Source organism: Cyprinus carpio, chromosome B5, assembly GCF_018340385.1.
Source record: "Cyprinus carpio isolate SPL01 chromosome B5, ASM1834038v1, whole genome shotgun sequence".
In the NCBI taxonomy this organism is placed as follows: Eukaryota; Metazoa; Chordata; class Actinopteri; order Cypriniformes; family Cyprinidae; genus Cyprinus; species Cyprinus carpio.
The window spans coordinates 561,006-579,458 of NC_056601.1; the positions used below are offsets into that span (position 1 = coordinate 561,006).

The following is an 18,453-nucleotide window of genomic DNA, read 5'->3' on the forward strand; positions in this document are numbered from 1 at the left end:
TATACGAAAAGGTAAGCAATATAAACAGACGGAAATATACTGAGCTTTTTTACATGCCTCATAGATGTAAGGAAGTTGTCCTATACACACACACACACACAATAACCAAGAAACAAAAAAAGAAAAAGGAAAATAACGCTAAGTGACCTTTAGATATCTCTTTTTTCCTTTAGTTTTAAAATAGCATTAATATACTACACAAAGATAGAAAACTCTAGAGATGATGAGATGGAATGGAAAGGTTAAAGGCATCTTAAATTCACTAGAAGTGAGTTGTAATTTTTTTTAGTTTTGAATTTCTTAATAACATTACCCCAAGAGTCGAGCTAAAAAATATGAATCGTTTTTTTTTTCCTGAAACAGAAGTGAAAAAAATGACAGTACCAATATCCATGTCAGAATTTATTTTCTTTTTTTTTTTTATATATATATATATATTTATATATATATTTTTTTTTTTAGAAAAAACATTTTCTCTACAATAAGTCAAAAAGAGACAGCTTGTCATAAAAGAAAGCTGCCCGGTCTGATAAAATTCAGAAAAAAAAAGCAGCGCACAAATAATATATGAAACGTCAGGTCTTTGAGAAAGATTCCTCATATTGACGATGAATACTGGAACGTTAAGAAATTCTCTGGCCGTTGTCCTGAAACAGTAACCATCTCAGGACATCATGCACTTTAACCTTTATCCCGGTGCGAGTGTTCATTCATCGCGGATCTACTTATTTGTACAGCTCCCTCTGGTGGCTAACAGCTAACATCGCTACCCCGTGATCAGCGGGAGTACGAGGAGCGCTACTTACTTCAGGAGGAGGAGCACATCCTGCTCTGCAGACGTGCTCCTGCGTGGTTAACCCCTTTAATGTTAGTATGAACTTAAAGACCTTCCCGCTACTGACCGCTGTGCCCTCTAGTGACATCTGTGGAGTGTTTATGAAACTGTGATTTCTGTGCTGTGAACCAGGTAGTACCAGAATATTTACATTAACTAGTTTCCAAGGACTTCTGTTAAGTCCAGTCTATGGGTGCGTGGTCATTACTATCAGATGTCTGTTTGGGCCACGGTTGCGTTTGGAGATACACGATTCCGTACTGGGAAGACACCGATTTACAGAAACCTCCGACGCCTTGCGCGCCTCCACGAGAGACTACAGAGCTGTGTGAGTGAATGTGTTCATGAGCAAGCGTGAAGCAACTTGTCCACACACATGAAGCATGAGAAGGTCAGATCAAAACAAAAGCATTAAACAGTCATAAAAAAAAAAAAAAAAAAAAAACAAAGTAAATAATAATACTAATATAATAAAAAAAAGAAAAAAAAATAGTCCCATCTACAATTATTTTCTCTTTTTTAGGTAAGGCTTCCTATGTCAGTTTGAACAATTGTGTGCATGATTCGATGCATGTTCAATAACAACGTAAATGCATTTGTTTCTCAGTTTGAAAGGTTAGATCCACTTCCCCTGTAGCTGCTTTGATGCTTCGCTCCTTCGGTCTCAGTGGCGGATGTTTCGGTGGAAACCAACCTCTGTTGGTCCACACAGTGTCTCTTGTGGGAGCATGACACTTGCCACAATACAGGTCTATTAGATCATCTCCCCAGCTCGGGGCAATTGGGAAATTAATCTAAAAGGATCAGAGCTTGACGACAACATATTTAGAAAGGAGAAGAAATCGTCGCAGTCTCTATGTCCTCTTCCTCCACCGAGCTCACGTTATCTCGTTGCATGTTCGCCCAGATTTTGGAGGGTGGTGGATACAAATGGATAAAGTACAGAGATGCAGAGTCCGGCGGGGAACGTCTCTCTCTGCTCGTTCTCTGCCGCTCATCTGCTCATGTATGGAGACTGCTTGGGGACGCCAGTGTAGCTGTGGTGCGAGGGGCCCGTGTACATCATGTTGCCGTGATGATTGGGCTGCATAGGCTGCTGTGGATAAGCCTGGCCTCCCATCATGCCCATTTGCATTTGCATGGGGTACTGGGCCGGCTGGTTCATGTAAGGTGGGTTACTGTGGTACCCGCTGTTCATCATGGGCTGTGGCATTCGGTAGCCTGCAGACATGGCAGCATTGAGCGGATTCATGTTCATGGAGTTGTAAGCGGCAGGGGTAGGCATGAGGTTCGTCATCATGCCACGTTGCACCGCTATAGTTCGCGGAGTGCCTTGCATGGTCACAGCGCCAGAGCTGCGGCTGTATAATTGCTGCTGGTGCGGGGAGCCTGTAGGAATCTGAGAGGCTTTGGAGCGAATTGCGATGTGGCCTTTGACTGCGGCCATCTGGCCTTGCAAACGCTGCGTATGCGGAGGAGGAGGCAATCCAATGTTGGCGCCTGTCATGTTGCACTGGATCAAAGGGGAGCTGAGATTCATGGAGCCAGAACTCAAATTTGGAGGTGGAGTCATAGTGGGCTGGGATTGGGGCAAAGGTGGGTGTGGAGAAGAAGCGAGCTGCGCCAAGCCTGGGTTGGATAACGAAACGCTCGTTGCGTATGAGGTGACCGCAGCCGAATGCGAGTAAGACATTGCATGGGGGTCCATGATGGTGTTGGTTAGCTGCTGGAGTTTGGCTAAACTGAAAGAAGCAGAGTGTTGACTGTAACCGCCGGCGCCGAAGTCTTGTCCCATGCGGTCATACAAACTCCGGCCTCCTCCGGCGCTGCCGGCGCTCTCGGGAATCTCCATGATCATGGGTGTGGAAGCGAAGCCGTTTCCCATACTGCACTGTGAGAGCGATTGCTGTTGAGGCGGCGGCGGTGGAGGAGCGGAGGGTGGAGGCTGTGGTTGAGGGTTTTGCTGCTGCTGCTGTTGTTGTTGAGTCGGCTGTGAGACTTTTTTCTGCTGCTGGCTGGCACTCGGCGGTCTTTCGATGACACAGCCTTGTGGAGATTTTATTCCGCAGCTTGGAGTGCTAGAGGAAGGCGGAGGCGGAGGAGGAGGAGGTTGTGGTACGCCGTTTTGCCCAGGACCAGCTTGCTGGATAAGGCTACAGCTGCCCATGGCCATCTGAGAGCCGACTCCTGTGCTGGAGGACGTGGAGATGAAGGAGCAGCTGCTGCCTTGTGAAGCCGACGACGACGGTGTGGTTGAAGTTGAGGACGAAGACGAGGAAGACGCTACCGCCGCTGTGGACATGCCACCTCCGTTACTTCCGCTCCCTCCTCCGTTGCCGCCCATCGTTGAATCGTAGCTGCTCGGATTGTCGTAGTTTTCCGTAGTGCTTTCAATGCTGCCCAAATCACTAAATCCACTGTCTACCACTTGTTGGGAATGGTCGGAAACAGATGGCACGTCCATCATAGGAGAGGTTTCCATGTTTTGCAATGAGGGAGCGGATAGGGAGCTGGGATGCTCTGGGGTTATTTGGGTATACGCTCCACTTGCTCCCCCTGAAGTTCCTGTAGGACCAGGCACTCCCGATCCAGGCTCCATAGGACCAGGAGTCATCCCAGGGCTGCTGACTGAACGGACAGACTGGTTTGGTAACGTAGGCATGGGTGGGTTAGGCATGGGACTGTGCTGGGAGGCTCCGCAATCCTCCACTAGAGCTAGCGTTTCCTCCTCACCCTCACCGTGACTGTAGCTCTGCAGAGTTCGACAGGCTGCTAGCGTCTCTTCACAATCCTGGTAAGCTCCGTGGGACTCCGCATCCTCCTCTTGGGCTTCTCCTTGCGTGAGAGACTGTACAGCTTGCACGGTCTCCAGATCCAGCTCGCTGCTGTGGTGATGAGTGTGTTGCTGGTGACTCAAGTCATCTTTGAAGTCGGGATGCTGGTGTGAATGCTCAGCCTCCATCATGAGCACGGTCTTATCCTCAACGTGTAACGGATGCATTTCTAGCGGCTCGGAAGGCACAGCGATTGCGGTTACAGTCTCTACAGCCGCAGCGGCCGCCGCAGATTCCTCCTGCTCTCGTCGACGGCGTTCATCCGAATCAGCAGAGCTCGTCTTCACCTCCTGCACTTCCTCCTCCTCCTCAACTTCTTCCTGTTTGCTGACGTAATCCCTTGCCACGTTTGTCTGCATGTCTAAAAAACCCTCACTGCTCTGGGGTTCTTCTTTCACGGGGGGAGAGCGAGCGGGAGATGATGGTTCCTCTTCCTCTTCTTCGTCCTCTTGCTCCTCATCCTCAGAGTCTTGTCCCTTTCTTCTTTTACTGCTACTGCTGCAGTCACTTTTCTCTTCGAGACGACCATCCCCTTCGTCGTCGGCATCGTGATCGTCGCTGCGCCGGCTTCCGGAGCCCGGTGTTGCTGCTGTTCTCCGATTAACCCCGTTATCACAATCCTCATCATCCCGCTCTTCATCTTCCTCTGCATCAGCGCTCGGCTGAGAAACTCTGGTGCTGGAAGACTGCGACATTGTTCGAGAAGGAGGACGGCTGATCTTCTCAACTGACCACGGCTGGTCTTCCTCCTCATCTTCCTCTTCTGGCTCAGACACAGGAGGAGGTTTGGGTACAGGGGGAGGGAGGTTGCCATTTTTTGGAGGCCGACCTCGCCTTTTGGGTTTGGATGGCTCTCTGAAGTCCTGAAGGAAATCGTCCTCCTCTTCCGAGTCTTTCTGTTTCTCAGGACTTAAGGCTCTAGCTGTCCTATTACAGGTTTTGTCCTCCAGAGTCGAATTGTCTAGCTGCTCCTGATCTAATCGGCTTCCTTCAAACTCCTGTCTGGCTGCTTCCTCTTGTGCACGCTGCAAGTAATAGCTGCGAGGTTTCCGGCCGGGCTTCATTTTGATCTTTGGAGGTGGTGGGTCCTCTGAGGACGGATCTGCTAGACTGGTGTCATCTGTCTGACCGGCTCCACTACCAGGCTTTCTGCCTGGACGCTTCTTCCAGTGGAGTGGCTTGCGACTCTTGCCCTTTGGCCAGCCTTTCTTTCTTTTAACTGGAACCTCAGGCATCTCAGCTGTTGCCCCTGTTCTCTGTGTGGCCTCTGAAGGCTCAGGTTTTCTCAGGACAGCGACCGGCTTCAGGACAGGAGTGGGATCTGAACAGAAGAGAAGCAATGTTTGAAATCACACTATTGCAGCAAACATTGCACAAAACTTTCAAGATTGCACACATAAAACCACAACAGGTTTTCCTTAAGTGTTAGGGGTGTTTGATTCACATATGTATCACAATTCAGTCTTCTAGCGATTTGCACTGATTCACAAATGTAAAAAAAATTGATTTTCTAGTTAGTATTATAACAACAACAACAACATCATGATGTTTTCTTCACTTGTTGGATGCGTCAACATCACATTTGCAATATGCCGTACTACTTAAATGTGTGATTGGTTGACTTTAAATTTGATCTTGTTTCTGTTTGTTCCTGTCAAAATTTCATTCATTTCCCGTTTTTTGTTTTCGTTCCTTGAACTGGTTCAGAGCCCTGCCTACCACATAAACAGAGTAAGGAGACATGACTGAGGACGATAGCAAGTGATTTGCAGATCCTGAGCACCACTGACAAACATCTAATCTTGTTAAATGTGTGGTAAGTACTGCCGCTCTGTAGTATAAACAGAGTATGTGTGATCGTGAATCTCGAATTTAAAAGTAAAAAGCTAGCGCACATTCAAAAGCGATGGTATTTATTTTCCTCCCATCCAGTATGTATCCCCTTTAGGGGTTCCGTAGCACACGTCATTTCCTTTAAGAACACTTTCCTAATGAGAAGTGTAACATTTTTTATTTATTAGGAAGTTAATAGGAAACCCATACTATAGACTTGTGTGTTTTTGTATTAAAATCTTGTGGGTTGACGTCAAGTGTGCACCAAAAACTTAATGAAAATTGTGAATCGTGATTAAAAATTAAAAAATCTAATCAAGACCCCAAGAATCGATATGAATCAAATTGTGAGGAACCGAAAGATCCTATTAGGTGTACTAACCGTCTTCCTCCGATTCAGTCAGATTGCCTCTGTTGATGCTTTTGGGAGCAGGTCCCATGTGTTTGCGTGCTGCTGCGTAGCGTCGGATAGGGTTGCCAAATGGAGTTTCTTCTTCCAGTCTGGGCATGGGTCTTTCAGAATCTGAATCAACAAACGGCTCATCCAGAACTTCAGTTGTCTCTGAGATGGTCTCTGTAACGACGCTGCTGTGGGGATGGCTGCGCTGACGTACACGCCTCTTCCGCAAGGACTTCTGAGACTACAAGTGGAGAAAAGCAAAGAAAGTTCTAGAATAAGACAACATTTTTATTTCCAGCCTCTACGAAAAAGCCTACTAGGCATGTAACAGTATTAAAATTTGACGATACGATATGTAGTCCACGGTATGATATTCATTACAACAACAAAAAAAAAAAAAAAAAAAAAAAAAGGTATTTTTCAAAATTATATCAGTTTCACGGTATATGACGGTATTTTTTTCATGCATGACCGGGTGTTAACCACATTTTCTACTATTTGAGAGAGGAAATACTGCAGTACATTGACTAAGAATGCAGCACTGGCGACGTCTTCGAACTGAATAATAGCTAAGGTTTATCCAAAAAGGTGGGTATTCATGTGGATATTGTGGATAAAAAGTACTGACTTGTACCTGAAGTTTAAAGGGAACTCTACGAAGTGCACGCTTCAAAGCAAAAACAGACTTTGTCATACCTTGCCTGTGTCTGTGTCATACCTTGCATTTGAGCCCTAATGTGGGTTTGGTGAGGACAGGCGGTGATCGACTCCTTAACTCTTCCTCATCGTCTTCATCCTCGTCTTCACTGCTCTCACTGATGAAGGCTGGCGAGGGTTCACTCAGCCTTGTGGTGTGGGGCAAAGATGGCAGGTCATCTTCAGGCTCCTCGCTAAGCCTGCGTTTTGGGCCACACTTTTTCCGCGGAGGCCGCCCTCTGCTGCGTGACTGTGGAACCGCGGGGTGCCTAGAAGCCTCCAAGGGACACGCTGATGTGGAGTCAGGCTCATTTTCTAAGGCCAAGAGCATCGGTGATGTTGTCACTTTATTAATGCCAGTTCTTTCATCCTCCTCCTCTTCGTCATCATCATCATCATCATCATCCTCCTCCTCCGGGGGCCTTGGTTTACGGGGTCGACCTGGTCCTGAACGTGGTACATCCTTCACTTTGCCCCATAACCAGTTTTTGGGAGGGCGGCCAGGTCCCCTACGCTCCCCATTAGCCGTGAGAAAAAGGGGAGAACGCTCAGGACTGAGAACACTGTTGCAAACAGAAGAGGATGGAGGAGAGCTTTGGTTTTTTGGGAATGCTGGGAAGCTCTTTTTCTCTTCCTCCTTTTCCCGTTCCCCTTTCATATGCCAAGAGAGTGGGGAGCTCTTGTGGCTGGGTTTGATCTATCGAAGAGATGCAGAGAACAGGAGTTCAGCTTCAGTATGCACTGGCACTAGAGCCGCACAATTCAGGACAAATTGAGAATCACAGTTTTTTTGTTTTGTTTGAAATAGTTCAGAATCGTGGGAGAATCGTGATCTCTAAGCAAAATAACATGTAATTTTCTAGAGACTGTGACAAAATAAAGCAATAAGCCCCAAGGTTTACAGTGAATTTATAACAGCTAAGGGGCGTTGTTAGTTTAGTTAGTTGTTACCATATACGTAGTAAGGTTTCACAAAATAAAACAGAGCAAATAAAGTGTAATGATATTAATACAGTATTCTTTAACCAAACAATGTAGTTCCTCAGAAACAGTTGTGGTTGCAACAAAGTGGTTGCCGAGCAACAGACAAACGTAAACAAAAGGTGTATGTTACATTGTAGAGTAATTTACAACAGCTTCGAATGTGGCTCAACCAATCAGAATCAAGGACCGGAACTCTCCGCTTTATAATACTAATTGCCTCAATTCAAAAATGTTTAATTAATTTGAAACAATTGTCGTTGTAGTTTTTTTTTTTAAATGATTGAATAATTCAATGACTCATAAATACTTCACTTGGCCCATTACTGAATGAATCAGCAGTTTTGAACAAATCTCTTGAATGAATGATTCAATGGCAAATGCATTATTTAACAGTCACTTGTCGCCACCTACTGGCGAAACAATGTAATTAACATCTAAACAACAAACATTATTTGAAGCAAAAATTACTTTCAAAAGATGATTTGTTCCATTTTATAAATAAGTCTGCATGGGTGAATTGAGATTAATCATAAACTCACACACAAACACTGCATCCACTGAACCTAGGAAAAAAGTCAAGATGCTTACATCTTTAGGTCCCTCCTCTCCTTCTTCCTCATCTTCATCCCCTTCTCCTTCAGATGCTACTGTGTTGGTGACGATGACAGGTGTCCAGCGCAAGCAGTCTGGATCTACTTCAAGGAGCCGAGGTCTGGCTTTGAGTCGAGCCATGTGAGAGGCCACCAGTTTCTCTCTTCGCAGGATAATCACTCTATAACAAGAAAGGACAAATCAGGAAACTACTATACAGACTGCTACAAATGTAACAAACATACAACACCATTTAAAAGCTTGGGGTCAGTAAGATGTCTTAATGTTTTGGAAAGAAGTCTCTTATGTACACCAAGCCTGTCTTTGATATTAACAATTAATAAGAGTGATATAGAGAAATATTACAATTTAAAATAAGCGTTTTCTACTGTAATACATTACAGTGTATTTTCAGCATCATTAATATTGTAAAAGGTGTGGAATGTTTTTAAGAATTGTTTTTTTTTTGAAGATTTGGTGATTTTGAAACATTTATTTTTATCAATACTGAAAACAGTTCTGCTGATTAATACGTTTGTGGAAACTAAAAATGTTTTCATATAATGTTCAAAAAGAACAGCACTTATTTGTAATAGAACTCTTGGTTACACTTTATTTTAAGGTGTTCTTGTTACAGTGTAACTATACATTTAAGTACCGAGTAATATTATATTTTTTTCTATAGCACACCTGTACATACAATTTATTTTATTTTTCAATTTGCATTTTCTATTTTTTTGTTTATTTATATACACACACGTGTGTATTTTATTCACATCTTATTTTCAATATCTGTGTGTTGTTGTTGTCTCTGTGTACTGGAAGCTTGTGACACTAAAACAAATTACTTGTATGTGCTCTTTCTGACATCTGACTAATATTAATTAACTAATGTATTTACTACATGGTTAGGATTAGAGTTTGGCTTACTGTTACTTGCATATAATTTGTTATTATACATACAAGTACATTTAACGTGCAACAAAGACACCTTAAAATAAAGTGTTACCGAACTCTTGTAACAAATGTCTCTTCGGTCACTTTTGATTAATGTGGTGCATATCCTCTGTGTTGGCACTAAACTATGTATAATGAATGAAAATCAGTGTGTGAGCGTCTCTCTCACCGGTCTCCTCTCTGTTCCAGCATATTCAGATTAAGCAGAGTGGCCGTGATATCTTGAGGACAAATGCCAGTGATTTTGCTGAGTTTGCGGATGGTGAGCTGTCGATCTCTGATCTCATGTAGGCACTCCAGCACCACACTGCGCCAGTATGCCATGTAGGACAGCCGGCCAAGGTCTGACAGAGGCTTCTCTGGTGAGCCCGGCTGGCCTTCCCTCTTGGACAGCAGGTAACCTGCAGAGAGAGTCGTAACAGTTTATCCTCTGTGTCTAATCACACTATCTGATGGAGTAGAATTCTCAAATATTGTTAACAGTGGAAAGACAATGCAGAGTGCTTACTGAAGTCAATGAGGAATCGCCCATAGCCCTTGCGCTGGTATTGTGGAAGAATCATAATGCAGGATACGTTATACTTTTGTTGACAATGCTTCTCCTGGAGATTAAAAAAAAAAGATTTTTTGTAAAATATAAGCAAGTGTAACAAATACACTTCTATCCATGCGCCACACTATGTTTTGGTCAGGTATGATCGTATTCGGTTAAAAATTGCACACATTGAACACCATACACAGCTGTCAATATAGTTCTTAAAATTATTTAAATGGAGTGCATAAACAGAATCCACAATTCACTCTCAAAATAGTGGTAGAGCATTGCGTTAGCAGTGCAAAAGGTCATGGGTTCAATTCCCAGGGAACACACACATACTGGTAAAAAAAAAAAAGGTATAGCCTGAATGCATTGTAAGTCACTTTGGATAAAAGCGTCTGCTAAATGCATAAATGTTAATAAAAAAAAAACGTTTCACTTTTAGCATCTTTTCCAAAAGGATAATCAACTCATAGACACACAAACAAAGCCATCTACTGTAAGCAAGCCACAAAATCAGTAAAAATGTGCAAAAGTAGCATTACCAACAAACATAACTTTAGCTCACCTTTGAAAAGTATCCTACGAGATGGCAGCCCTTACTGTCATTCTGTGTGAGCACGTAGAAGAGGAAGGGCTCCACATCATAATACAGCGTCTTATGGTCCAGGAAGAGCTTGGCCAGCAGGCACAGATTCTGACAGTATATTGTGCTGATATTTCCATCCACCTGGAGTGTAGAAAAGATGTTTTAAGCCTTGGGTTGACTTGCTGTGTCCTAACCAGGCCATGATGAAATCAAGCGACAACGGCTGTGTTTACACACACAACTTGACTGAATTCATCCCGACTGATGCATCTGAATGTAGACACATGAACACTAAATAAAGTGATTGTGCGTGTTCATGTGTCCCGAGCACCTGCTGTTTGCACACATAACAGTTCTCCTACACGGTTTCTTTATTTGTTTTAAACAGCAGAATTAATATGTATTGAATTCTGATAAGCACATAACCGCTGTGTCGTGCTGCTTCTATTCTATGTGTTTTCATGAATGCTTTTCAGTCAGATTACAAACGGATTATTTGGTTGCATGTAAGTGGCATTGCTAGGCTTCACATACTCTAACAATAACAATCAACTCATTCATTATTCATATTTGCAAAATGCAATGTCTGTAAGACTCAATTACTAAACACTAAATTAACATTTAGAAAGAAGTCGTGCAGCAGAGACTGGCACGAAACTCACTCCACAGTGATAAATTACACAGCTCCTGCTTTTCCTGTGGGCTGAATGCCAACAGTGTTAGCTTTTAGCAGAGCTGCCACCACAGGTATCCTGCTGAGTCAGGACCAGACTGAAACCTGAGCCTTTAAACCAACTGGCCAAACAGGAAGGCAAGCTGTAACAGGAGTGTTGATTAATGTGGAACACACAGGTGAAGTCACCGTCATTTTGATTTTTTTACAGTTATAAAAATCATTTAGTTGAGTTAGAGACTCTACAATTAAAAACTGAACACAGCTGCTCAACGCATCACAGATCAGATTTCATTTATCACGTGAGGAGAAGCTGAGTGCGGTGAGACAGACAAAGAGTTTCAAAACGACATGCAAAAACACCGGTTTTAAAAATGTTTAAGATTTTGAAAAGCCTGTTGGCTTCTACAAATCATCTAAGGTGATATTGGAAGAACTGCAACTTCATAAAAAGAAATAAGAAGGAAAATCGTTAGATTTTAAGTTGGTTTGTTTTTTTTTATTTAAACGGTGTATTTTATTTTTTATTTTACATCAAGTATGCCATGTCTCTAAGCTTTTTTATTAGTTTTGCTAATAAACGTACATCTCTTGTGTATTTTGATCTTCAGTTTTGTATACCTAAACCATGTGTAAGTTATTAGTTATTTTATATTAGGCATACAGCATGATGTATTTTTATTCGTTTTGTTACAAAAAGTTCTATGCTCTACGTTGCTCTATTTTGTTGTTGCTTGAATTGAATTCAAGCGCCAAATTGCCACTAATTTAAAAGTGAAAGTTCATAGAACATGATCTTTACTTAATATCCTAATGATTTTTGGCATAAAATAAATGTATAATTTTGACCCATACAGTGTATTGTTGTCTATTGCTACAAATATACCTGTGCTTCTTATGACTGCTTCTGTGCTGCAGGGACACACAGTAATTAATATTAAGAAAGGAAGTGGAGGAAACGATACAATGTTGCTGGTGATTTTGAGTTGGAACCTTCAGAAAACGTGAGACTTTGCTGACTCTATCGACGTCAAAGCTCAGTAATTTTTCATCCGATTCCAACAAATCATATATCATTTTGAAGGGAGAATGTGAAAATAAAAATAAAAAAATTTTTTTGAATTTTTTCTCTGTGTGTCTTTTTTTGAGAGCAGGTCACATAAGGTTGTCAATCTCCAAATGTAACCATATAAACTCTGTAAAATCTAGTCTGGCAGCATTGATTAGACCACACCCATTCAGATCTGCATGTCATGTTCACACCTAAATGGTCTTTTATAGAAAGTAGGAGTGTGTGTGCGCTTATCAGTGTGAATGAGATTTGCTTTGTTGGCTCAGAACACATGAACACACACATTTGCGTGTGCATGACTAGAATGTCGACGTGCATGCGACTTCGCAGCCAAGTGCGTGTAAACAAAGTCAAGTGTGCACGAGTGTCTGCGTGCATTTGTGGTTTTTATCTGGGCGGAGATTTCTTTTCCTCACCTCGAACACGGACACGTCGTCCTTCCTGTAGATCTCGTTGGCAGGCGGGTGGAACCAGCTGCACTTTCGCATGTGCTGGTAGAGAATGCTGCGGCTCTTCATGTAGCGCAGACAGAACTCACAGAGGTAGAGCTTAGGGAGCCTGTCACATACAAACAATCACACATCAGATTTCACAGCCTAAGATCAAAGGTGCATACGCACATCTCTCTTGAGAGAGCAAATAAAGAGTAATGATATTAATAAAAACAGTATTCTTCCACCAAACAATGTAGTTCCTCTGAAACTTTGAACGTGGCTCAACCAGAATCAGAATCAAGGACCGGGACTATCTGCTTTATAAACAACCTTCTAGCACTAATATTCTTGTATGTATATTCTTGAACACAAATCGATTAAGGCTGTGTTTAAACGTGTCATTTTTTCAGCAATAGTTAACTTACAGAGAAAAGAAGGTCAGGGAAAAATCTGTAGATGGAAAAATCTCGCGTTTTTCTTTTTTTTTTTGTACTTGTTACTTGCACTTTTTGTTAGAAAATGTTTAATTACTATTTATTATTATGCTGTTATGTGTGACCCTGTACCACAAAACCAGTCTTAAATGTCAATTTTCTGAAACTGAGATTCATGCATCATCTGAAAGCTGAATAAATAATCTCTCCATTGATGTGTGGTTTGTTAGGAGGACAATATTTGTCTGAGATACAACTATTTGAAAATCTGGGATCTGATGGTGCAAAAAAAAAAAAAAAATCTAATTATTGAGAAAATCATCTTTAAAGTTGTTCAAATGAAGTTCTTAGCAATGCATATTACTAATCAAAAATTAAGTTTTGATATATTTACGGTAGGAAATTTACAAAACATCTTAATGGAACATGATCTTTACTTAATATCATAATGATTTTTGGCATAAAATAAAAATGTATAATTGTGACCCATACAATGTATTGTTGTCTATTGCAACAAATACACCTGTGCTACTTATGACTGCTTTTGTGCTGCAGGGACAAATATTATGATTATATATTATTAAGTTGCATAAAATTGTCTTAAAATGACAATAAAATCACTTATCGCAATTATTTCTGGGGCAATATATATTTATTTGATGGAGTTTGTGGATGATTATGACGCATGCTGCTGGTTACCTGCTGTACTCCTGTGGGTATGGAGAAGAGTACCACGTCTGAATTTCATACTTCCCAAACTCTATAACAGATGGGCAGCGCATTTGGGGATCGGGTGGACCAGTCACCCCGACTTTCTATAAGAGATGAAGTACAAAATAGAGTTAAAACAGATAAAGTTGGTACGTTTACGATATCGATTCGCTCTCTTTCACACAAGAAATATGCCTAGGCTCTGCCTTTCGTTCTAATAATCACAAACGGTTTCTCTCAAGCATACAGCGCCACGCTCAAGCTTACAGGATTATTATTAGCTCTTATCCGCAGCCCAAGTGGAAATTCAGAGCATCTGCCTCTAGCCAGCCTGCTAGCACTCAGTAGTGATCACACACACACACACACACACACAGAGTGGAGGTGAAACAGCTCAGAACATGCCATGTTGGTTTTAAAAACAAATGTTTGAGAATCTGATAATTTCCATGTTCGAAAATAATTACTCTGTGCAGTTAAAGAGGAAGCAAACACACACACTAATCGAAGCAGGTCTATACTTGATATAACAAGTGCACATGCATCAATAGAAATAGTTTGTGTATCCTTGTTTCAATAATAATAACACACAATACACTATTTTGGAGCTGGTATTGCACTCATAAAGTTAAAGAGTCAATCCCATACTTAAATGCAGCTACCGCTTCCTAAACTTTGCAGTGTGTGCATGTCCTAAACGTTCAGTTAATACTGTCAGACTGCAGCATGGTATCTTTCTTTTCTGGCTGCGCAACAAAAGCATGCTGGATCTGTCTGATGCTGCATCTCTCTCTGGGTTAGTGAGTTTTTCTTCGACTGATGGCCTCAGGCAGACAGAGACTGGCTGCTTCTGCTGGGAACTTCAAATCTCACACACACACACACACACACACGCGTGAATCAGCCAATCAGTCTACAAATGTGCATTTGTGTTTGTGTGTGTATCACAGAGAGGCACCAGCTGTCAAGATAACAGAAACTCTCAAATCCCGCACATTACAAGTCTCTGCTAATACAGCAAAAGAGAATCAGTGAGTGCAAACAAACAACAGGCACCACTACCATCAAGCATACGGTTTATCGACAAGAAGGATTCGCTTCGTTCATATCAAAATCCGTTACACATTAGCATATGCGTTTAATTAAATGTTTAACACTGAATTTTTATGTTGTTAATGCATTTATTAAATTTGACTTATTACAGTATAATTCTGTTCTGTGTGACTTTACAAACTTAAAGCATCTCTCACACACACACACACACACATAAAAGAGCATGCTCAGCAAATGAAAAAAGGATTATTTATGAATGAAATTCAGATGGGACATTTAACAAACGCAAATGAATCTGTATTCTGTCCCGCTCTGTACCTGTAGTGCCAGCTCCTGAATGTGCCTAAAGAGCTCCACGTCTTTCTCCGTTAGGTTCTCGTGTCCTGGCAGTTTGTCCTCGTCCTCCCGCCAGCTGTCTCCACACTCCTGATTGTCTGTGATTCAGAAAAACACCAAGACAGTTAAGTGAGTGAGTGAGAGCACAAACATCAATCTAAATAATAAAAGAGACGGCACATTCAGATTTAATCTGTACTTATGTCCTTCCTAGACAGAGAGTGACAAGCTTCCATTCATTCTTTCTTCAAATATCAGATGACAGTAAAGCCATTTGTAATATTATAAAAGAGGTTACACTTTATTTTAAGGTGTCCTTGTTACAGTGTATTTATACATTTAAGTACTGAGTAATATTATGTAATATTAATATTAATGTACATACATACATATATATATATATATAAATATTAATGTACATACTATATGGTTAGGGTTTGGCTTAGGGTTTCTTATATGAAATGATGCATAATTTATTGTTAATAAAATAGTAAGTACATGTAACGTGTAACAAGGACACCTTAAAAAAAAAAAAAGTGTTAGCATAAAATATTTTCCATTTCAAATAAATGCTGTCCTTTGGAACGTTCCATTTACTGAAAAACAAATATCATTATTTTCACAAAAAATATTAACTGTTTTCATCATTGATGATAAGAAATGTTTCCTGAGCACCAAATGGACAAAAGAATGATCATTAAAAAATAAATAAAAAAATTCAGCTTTCCATCACGGGTCTAAATTCCATTAAAAAAAAAATTACATTAATGTGTCATACAGTTTTTACTGCATTTTTTACCAAATAAATGCAGCTTTTGTGAGCATTAGAGACTTCTAGCAAAAGTATTACAAACAAATGCTTACAAACTTCAATGCTTTCTAGCAAACGCATTACAAAAGAAACCTTATTTTGTAAAGCACAAAAAGTCACTTCAAGAAATACCTTTCAGTTTTAATCTCACCACACGCAAATGTGATATTTTGGACGAAATGCTCATTTCTCAGTGCATTTACCTTCCTTATCTTGCAAGCATGGATCACCTAATACACATGTTGAACAGTTCAGGGTCTCACCTCCTGTCCGGTCATCATGCTCGCCCTTGCGGCTGCTCTTCTTGCGTATGCGATATTGCTGGGAATAGTCCACCACTTCGGCTCGGGCTTTCCGTCCCTCCGGGGACGGTGTGAAAAACTTGCTGAGGGCGTCGATCAGACCCTTTGTTTTCTTGTTAAAACGCAGGCCACCGTGCGCAGAATCGTCATCTCTGAGAGAGAACAGCATGCGATCGTCGCCCGGATAGCCTTCGCATGAGGAACTGGAGGAGGAGTGTGGGGAGGAGGAGCCTTGTGAGCACTGGTCGACGCCTCCAGCGCCCCGCCTTCTTCTGCCACGCCCACCTCCTCGAAGCTTCTTAAAGGGACGGCCCGGTCTGAGGACAACAGAACTTCTAGTAGTCTTTGCAAACAATTTCACAGTTCTGCAAATGTGACGATGAATAAAGCAGTATAGCGCTCTCGACAGAGCTCTAGCTCTTAAAGAGACAAGCACCATTTTCATATTAACGCTATGCATTTCTTACATTTAGTTCAAATGGTGACAGCATAAAAGAAAAATGGATAATTGTGACCCATACAATGTATTGTTGTCTATTGCTACAAATATACCTGTGCTACTTATGACTGCTTCTGTGCTGCAGGGTCACAGATGTGTTTGCAAACAGAATCAAACCGTTTATAATACCTGCCCTTTGGCCGCCCGAGTGGTGCATTATATCTCCGCTTGATTTGTGCTGCTTTTTCATGTAAGAGCTTCCTTCCCTTTTTTCTTGGCCGACAGATCTGACAGATCCACATACCTGCAGAACAGCAATCAAGAATCCTTACTCATAACTATAATCAAAGAGAAAACTGATTCTTGTGTAAATGAATACGTCAACACAATGTACAGTTAATAGAGTGTGCCTAGAAGCAAATGCATTGATTGCACGACGCAGAACAAGCATGTATTTGAGAGTGTGGACACTCACCTTTTGGCATTCGCATCAGTGGGGGGTCACAGCACTCCATGTGGAAGCCTCGGTCACAGGAGTCACAGAATAACATGTTGTCCTGTAAAATACAAACACACAGACAACACAAGAGTCAAGGACACCAATTATGAATTTTAAACACTAAAGGAGATTGTGATTGCTTTTTTAAAGTTTTTTTTTTTTAATTGAAGAGAAGTGAAAAGGATCGCAGGGCTAAAGTTAAGTAATAAAAAATACATTTTAAAGTAAACCCAAAAAATGCATTATGCATTTACAAAACTAAACATCTGTGCAATCAGGAGACATTATGACAAGTCCCTATTGACCCACTATTGTACTACACACTAAAAAAAAAAAGCATGTTCCCATAACCAGTACATATCTGAAGTGCACTGAAGAAAAAAAAAAAAATAGCTTTTCTAATCTTTTTGTATTTTATCCATTTTTCTTTTTATTTATTACACAACTAACAAAAGCGAAAAAGGCCTCTAACACTAGCTTGCTCTATTCTTTTTCTATTCTAACTGTTTTCTTTATATTTTATTATATAATACAAAAACCCCGCTATGTGTACTGCGTTAAGCTGAGACTTGTTACAGCACTTGCGTATCATTGCTCTTTGTTGATTTGATTGCGTCTATTGTCCTCATTTGTAAGTCGCTTCAGATAAAAGCATCTGCTAAATGACTAAATGTAAATGTAAGTGTGTAATATAAGCATATGCTCTACCCTTCAAATGTCCAGAATGATATTTTTCAAAAGAAATCGATACTTTTATTTAGCAAGGATGCATTAAATTGATTAAAAGTTACAGTTAAGACTTGCGTTGTTACAAAAAGATTTCCATTTCATAAAAAAGCTGTTGTTCTGAACTTTTAATACATTCAAAAAAAAAAAAATCACCACAGTTACCACTAATATTAGACAACACGACCGTTTTCAAAATTAATGATAGGAAGAAATGCTTCTTCAGAACTAAATCATATTAACGTGAGACTGGTGTGATCAGCTGTGCCTTCACAGGAAAAAAAATAATATTTTGAAACATTAAAATGTATTTTAGATCAAATAAACACAGCTTTGGTGAGCTGTAAATGAGGAGACTCACATAAATTAACATGATGTGGCAAGCAACAATAAGAGACTGCAGAAGAACCTACTGCATTTTTCCCTTGGTCCTGGCAGCTGCTGCAGGTTTTGCACTCGATACACTGCCACCACAGAGCTTTGACCCGTGCTGTGAGCTCTGGAGAGAACTTCAGACAGGAAGGGTGCCCTGAGAAGACAACGAGACTGCCTTAAAGAACGACGATAGAACAGAATTTAGTTTTTCCTTCCTATAACAGAACAGTCCCAAGAGACGCTACACTGTGTTAAATGCCACATACAGTTTATTGTGTAACCAGAATACCAATAACAACCAGAAAGATATTATAATGCGGGACTTTTAATT

General features: G+C 41.0%; 1 protein-coding gene across 2 annotated transcripts in view; it reads right to left on the bottom strand.

Moving 5' to 3' along the window:
* LOC109062567 (histone acetyltransferase KAT6A-like) overlaps positions 1–18,453 on the bottom strand; it is a 34,589-nt gene that overhangs the window by 220 nt on the left and 15,916 nt on the right. For both annotated transcript variants that reach the window (XM_042723504.1, XM_042723505.1), the window contains exons 4-17: positions 18,161–18,276; positions 16,998–17,079; positions 16,712–16,826; positions 16,045–16,400; positions 14,953–15,068; positions 13,570–13,685; positions 12,419–12,560; positions 10,237–10,398; positions 9,639–9,732; positions 9,300–9,531; positions 8,171–8,354; positions 6,621–7,295; positions 5,885–6,143; positions 1–4,990 (exon numbers count right to left, since the gene is read on the bottom strand). The exon at positions 1–4,990 is cut by the window's left edge and continues 220 nt beyond it. In XM_042723504.1, the coding sequence (XP_042579438.1) occupies positions 1,830–4,990; positions 5,885–6,143; positions 6,621–7,295; positions 8,171–8,354; positions 9,300–9,531; positions 9,639–9,732; positions 10,237–10,398; positions 12,419–12,560; positions 13,570–13,685; positions 14,953–15,068; positions 16,045–16,400; positions 16,712–16,826; positions 16,998–17,079; positions 18,161–18,276 (5,810 nt within the window). In that variant the 3' untranslated portion in view covers positions 1–1,829. The remainder of the gene's footprint in view (positions 4,991–5,884; positions 6,144–6,620; positions 7,296–8,170; positions 8,355–9,299; positions 9,532–9,638; positions 9,733–10,236; positions 10,399–12,418; positions 12,561–13,569; positions 13,686–14,952; positions 15,069–16,044; positions 16,401–16,711; positions 16,827–16,997; positions 17,080–18,160; positions 18,277–18,453) is intronic.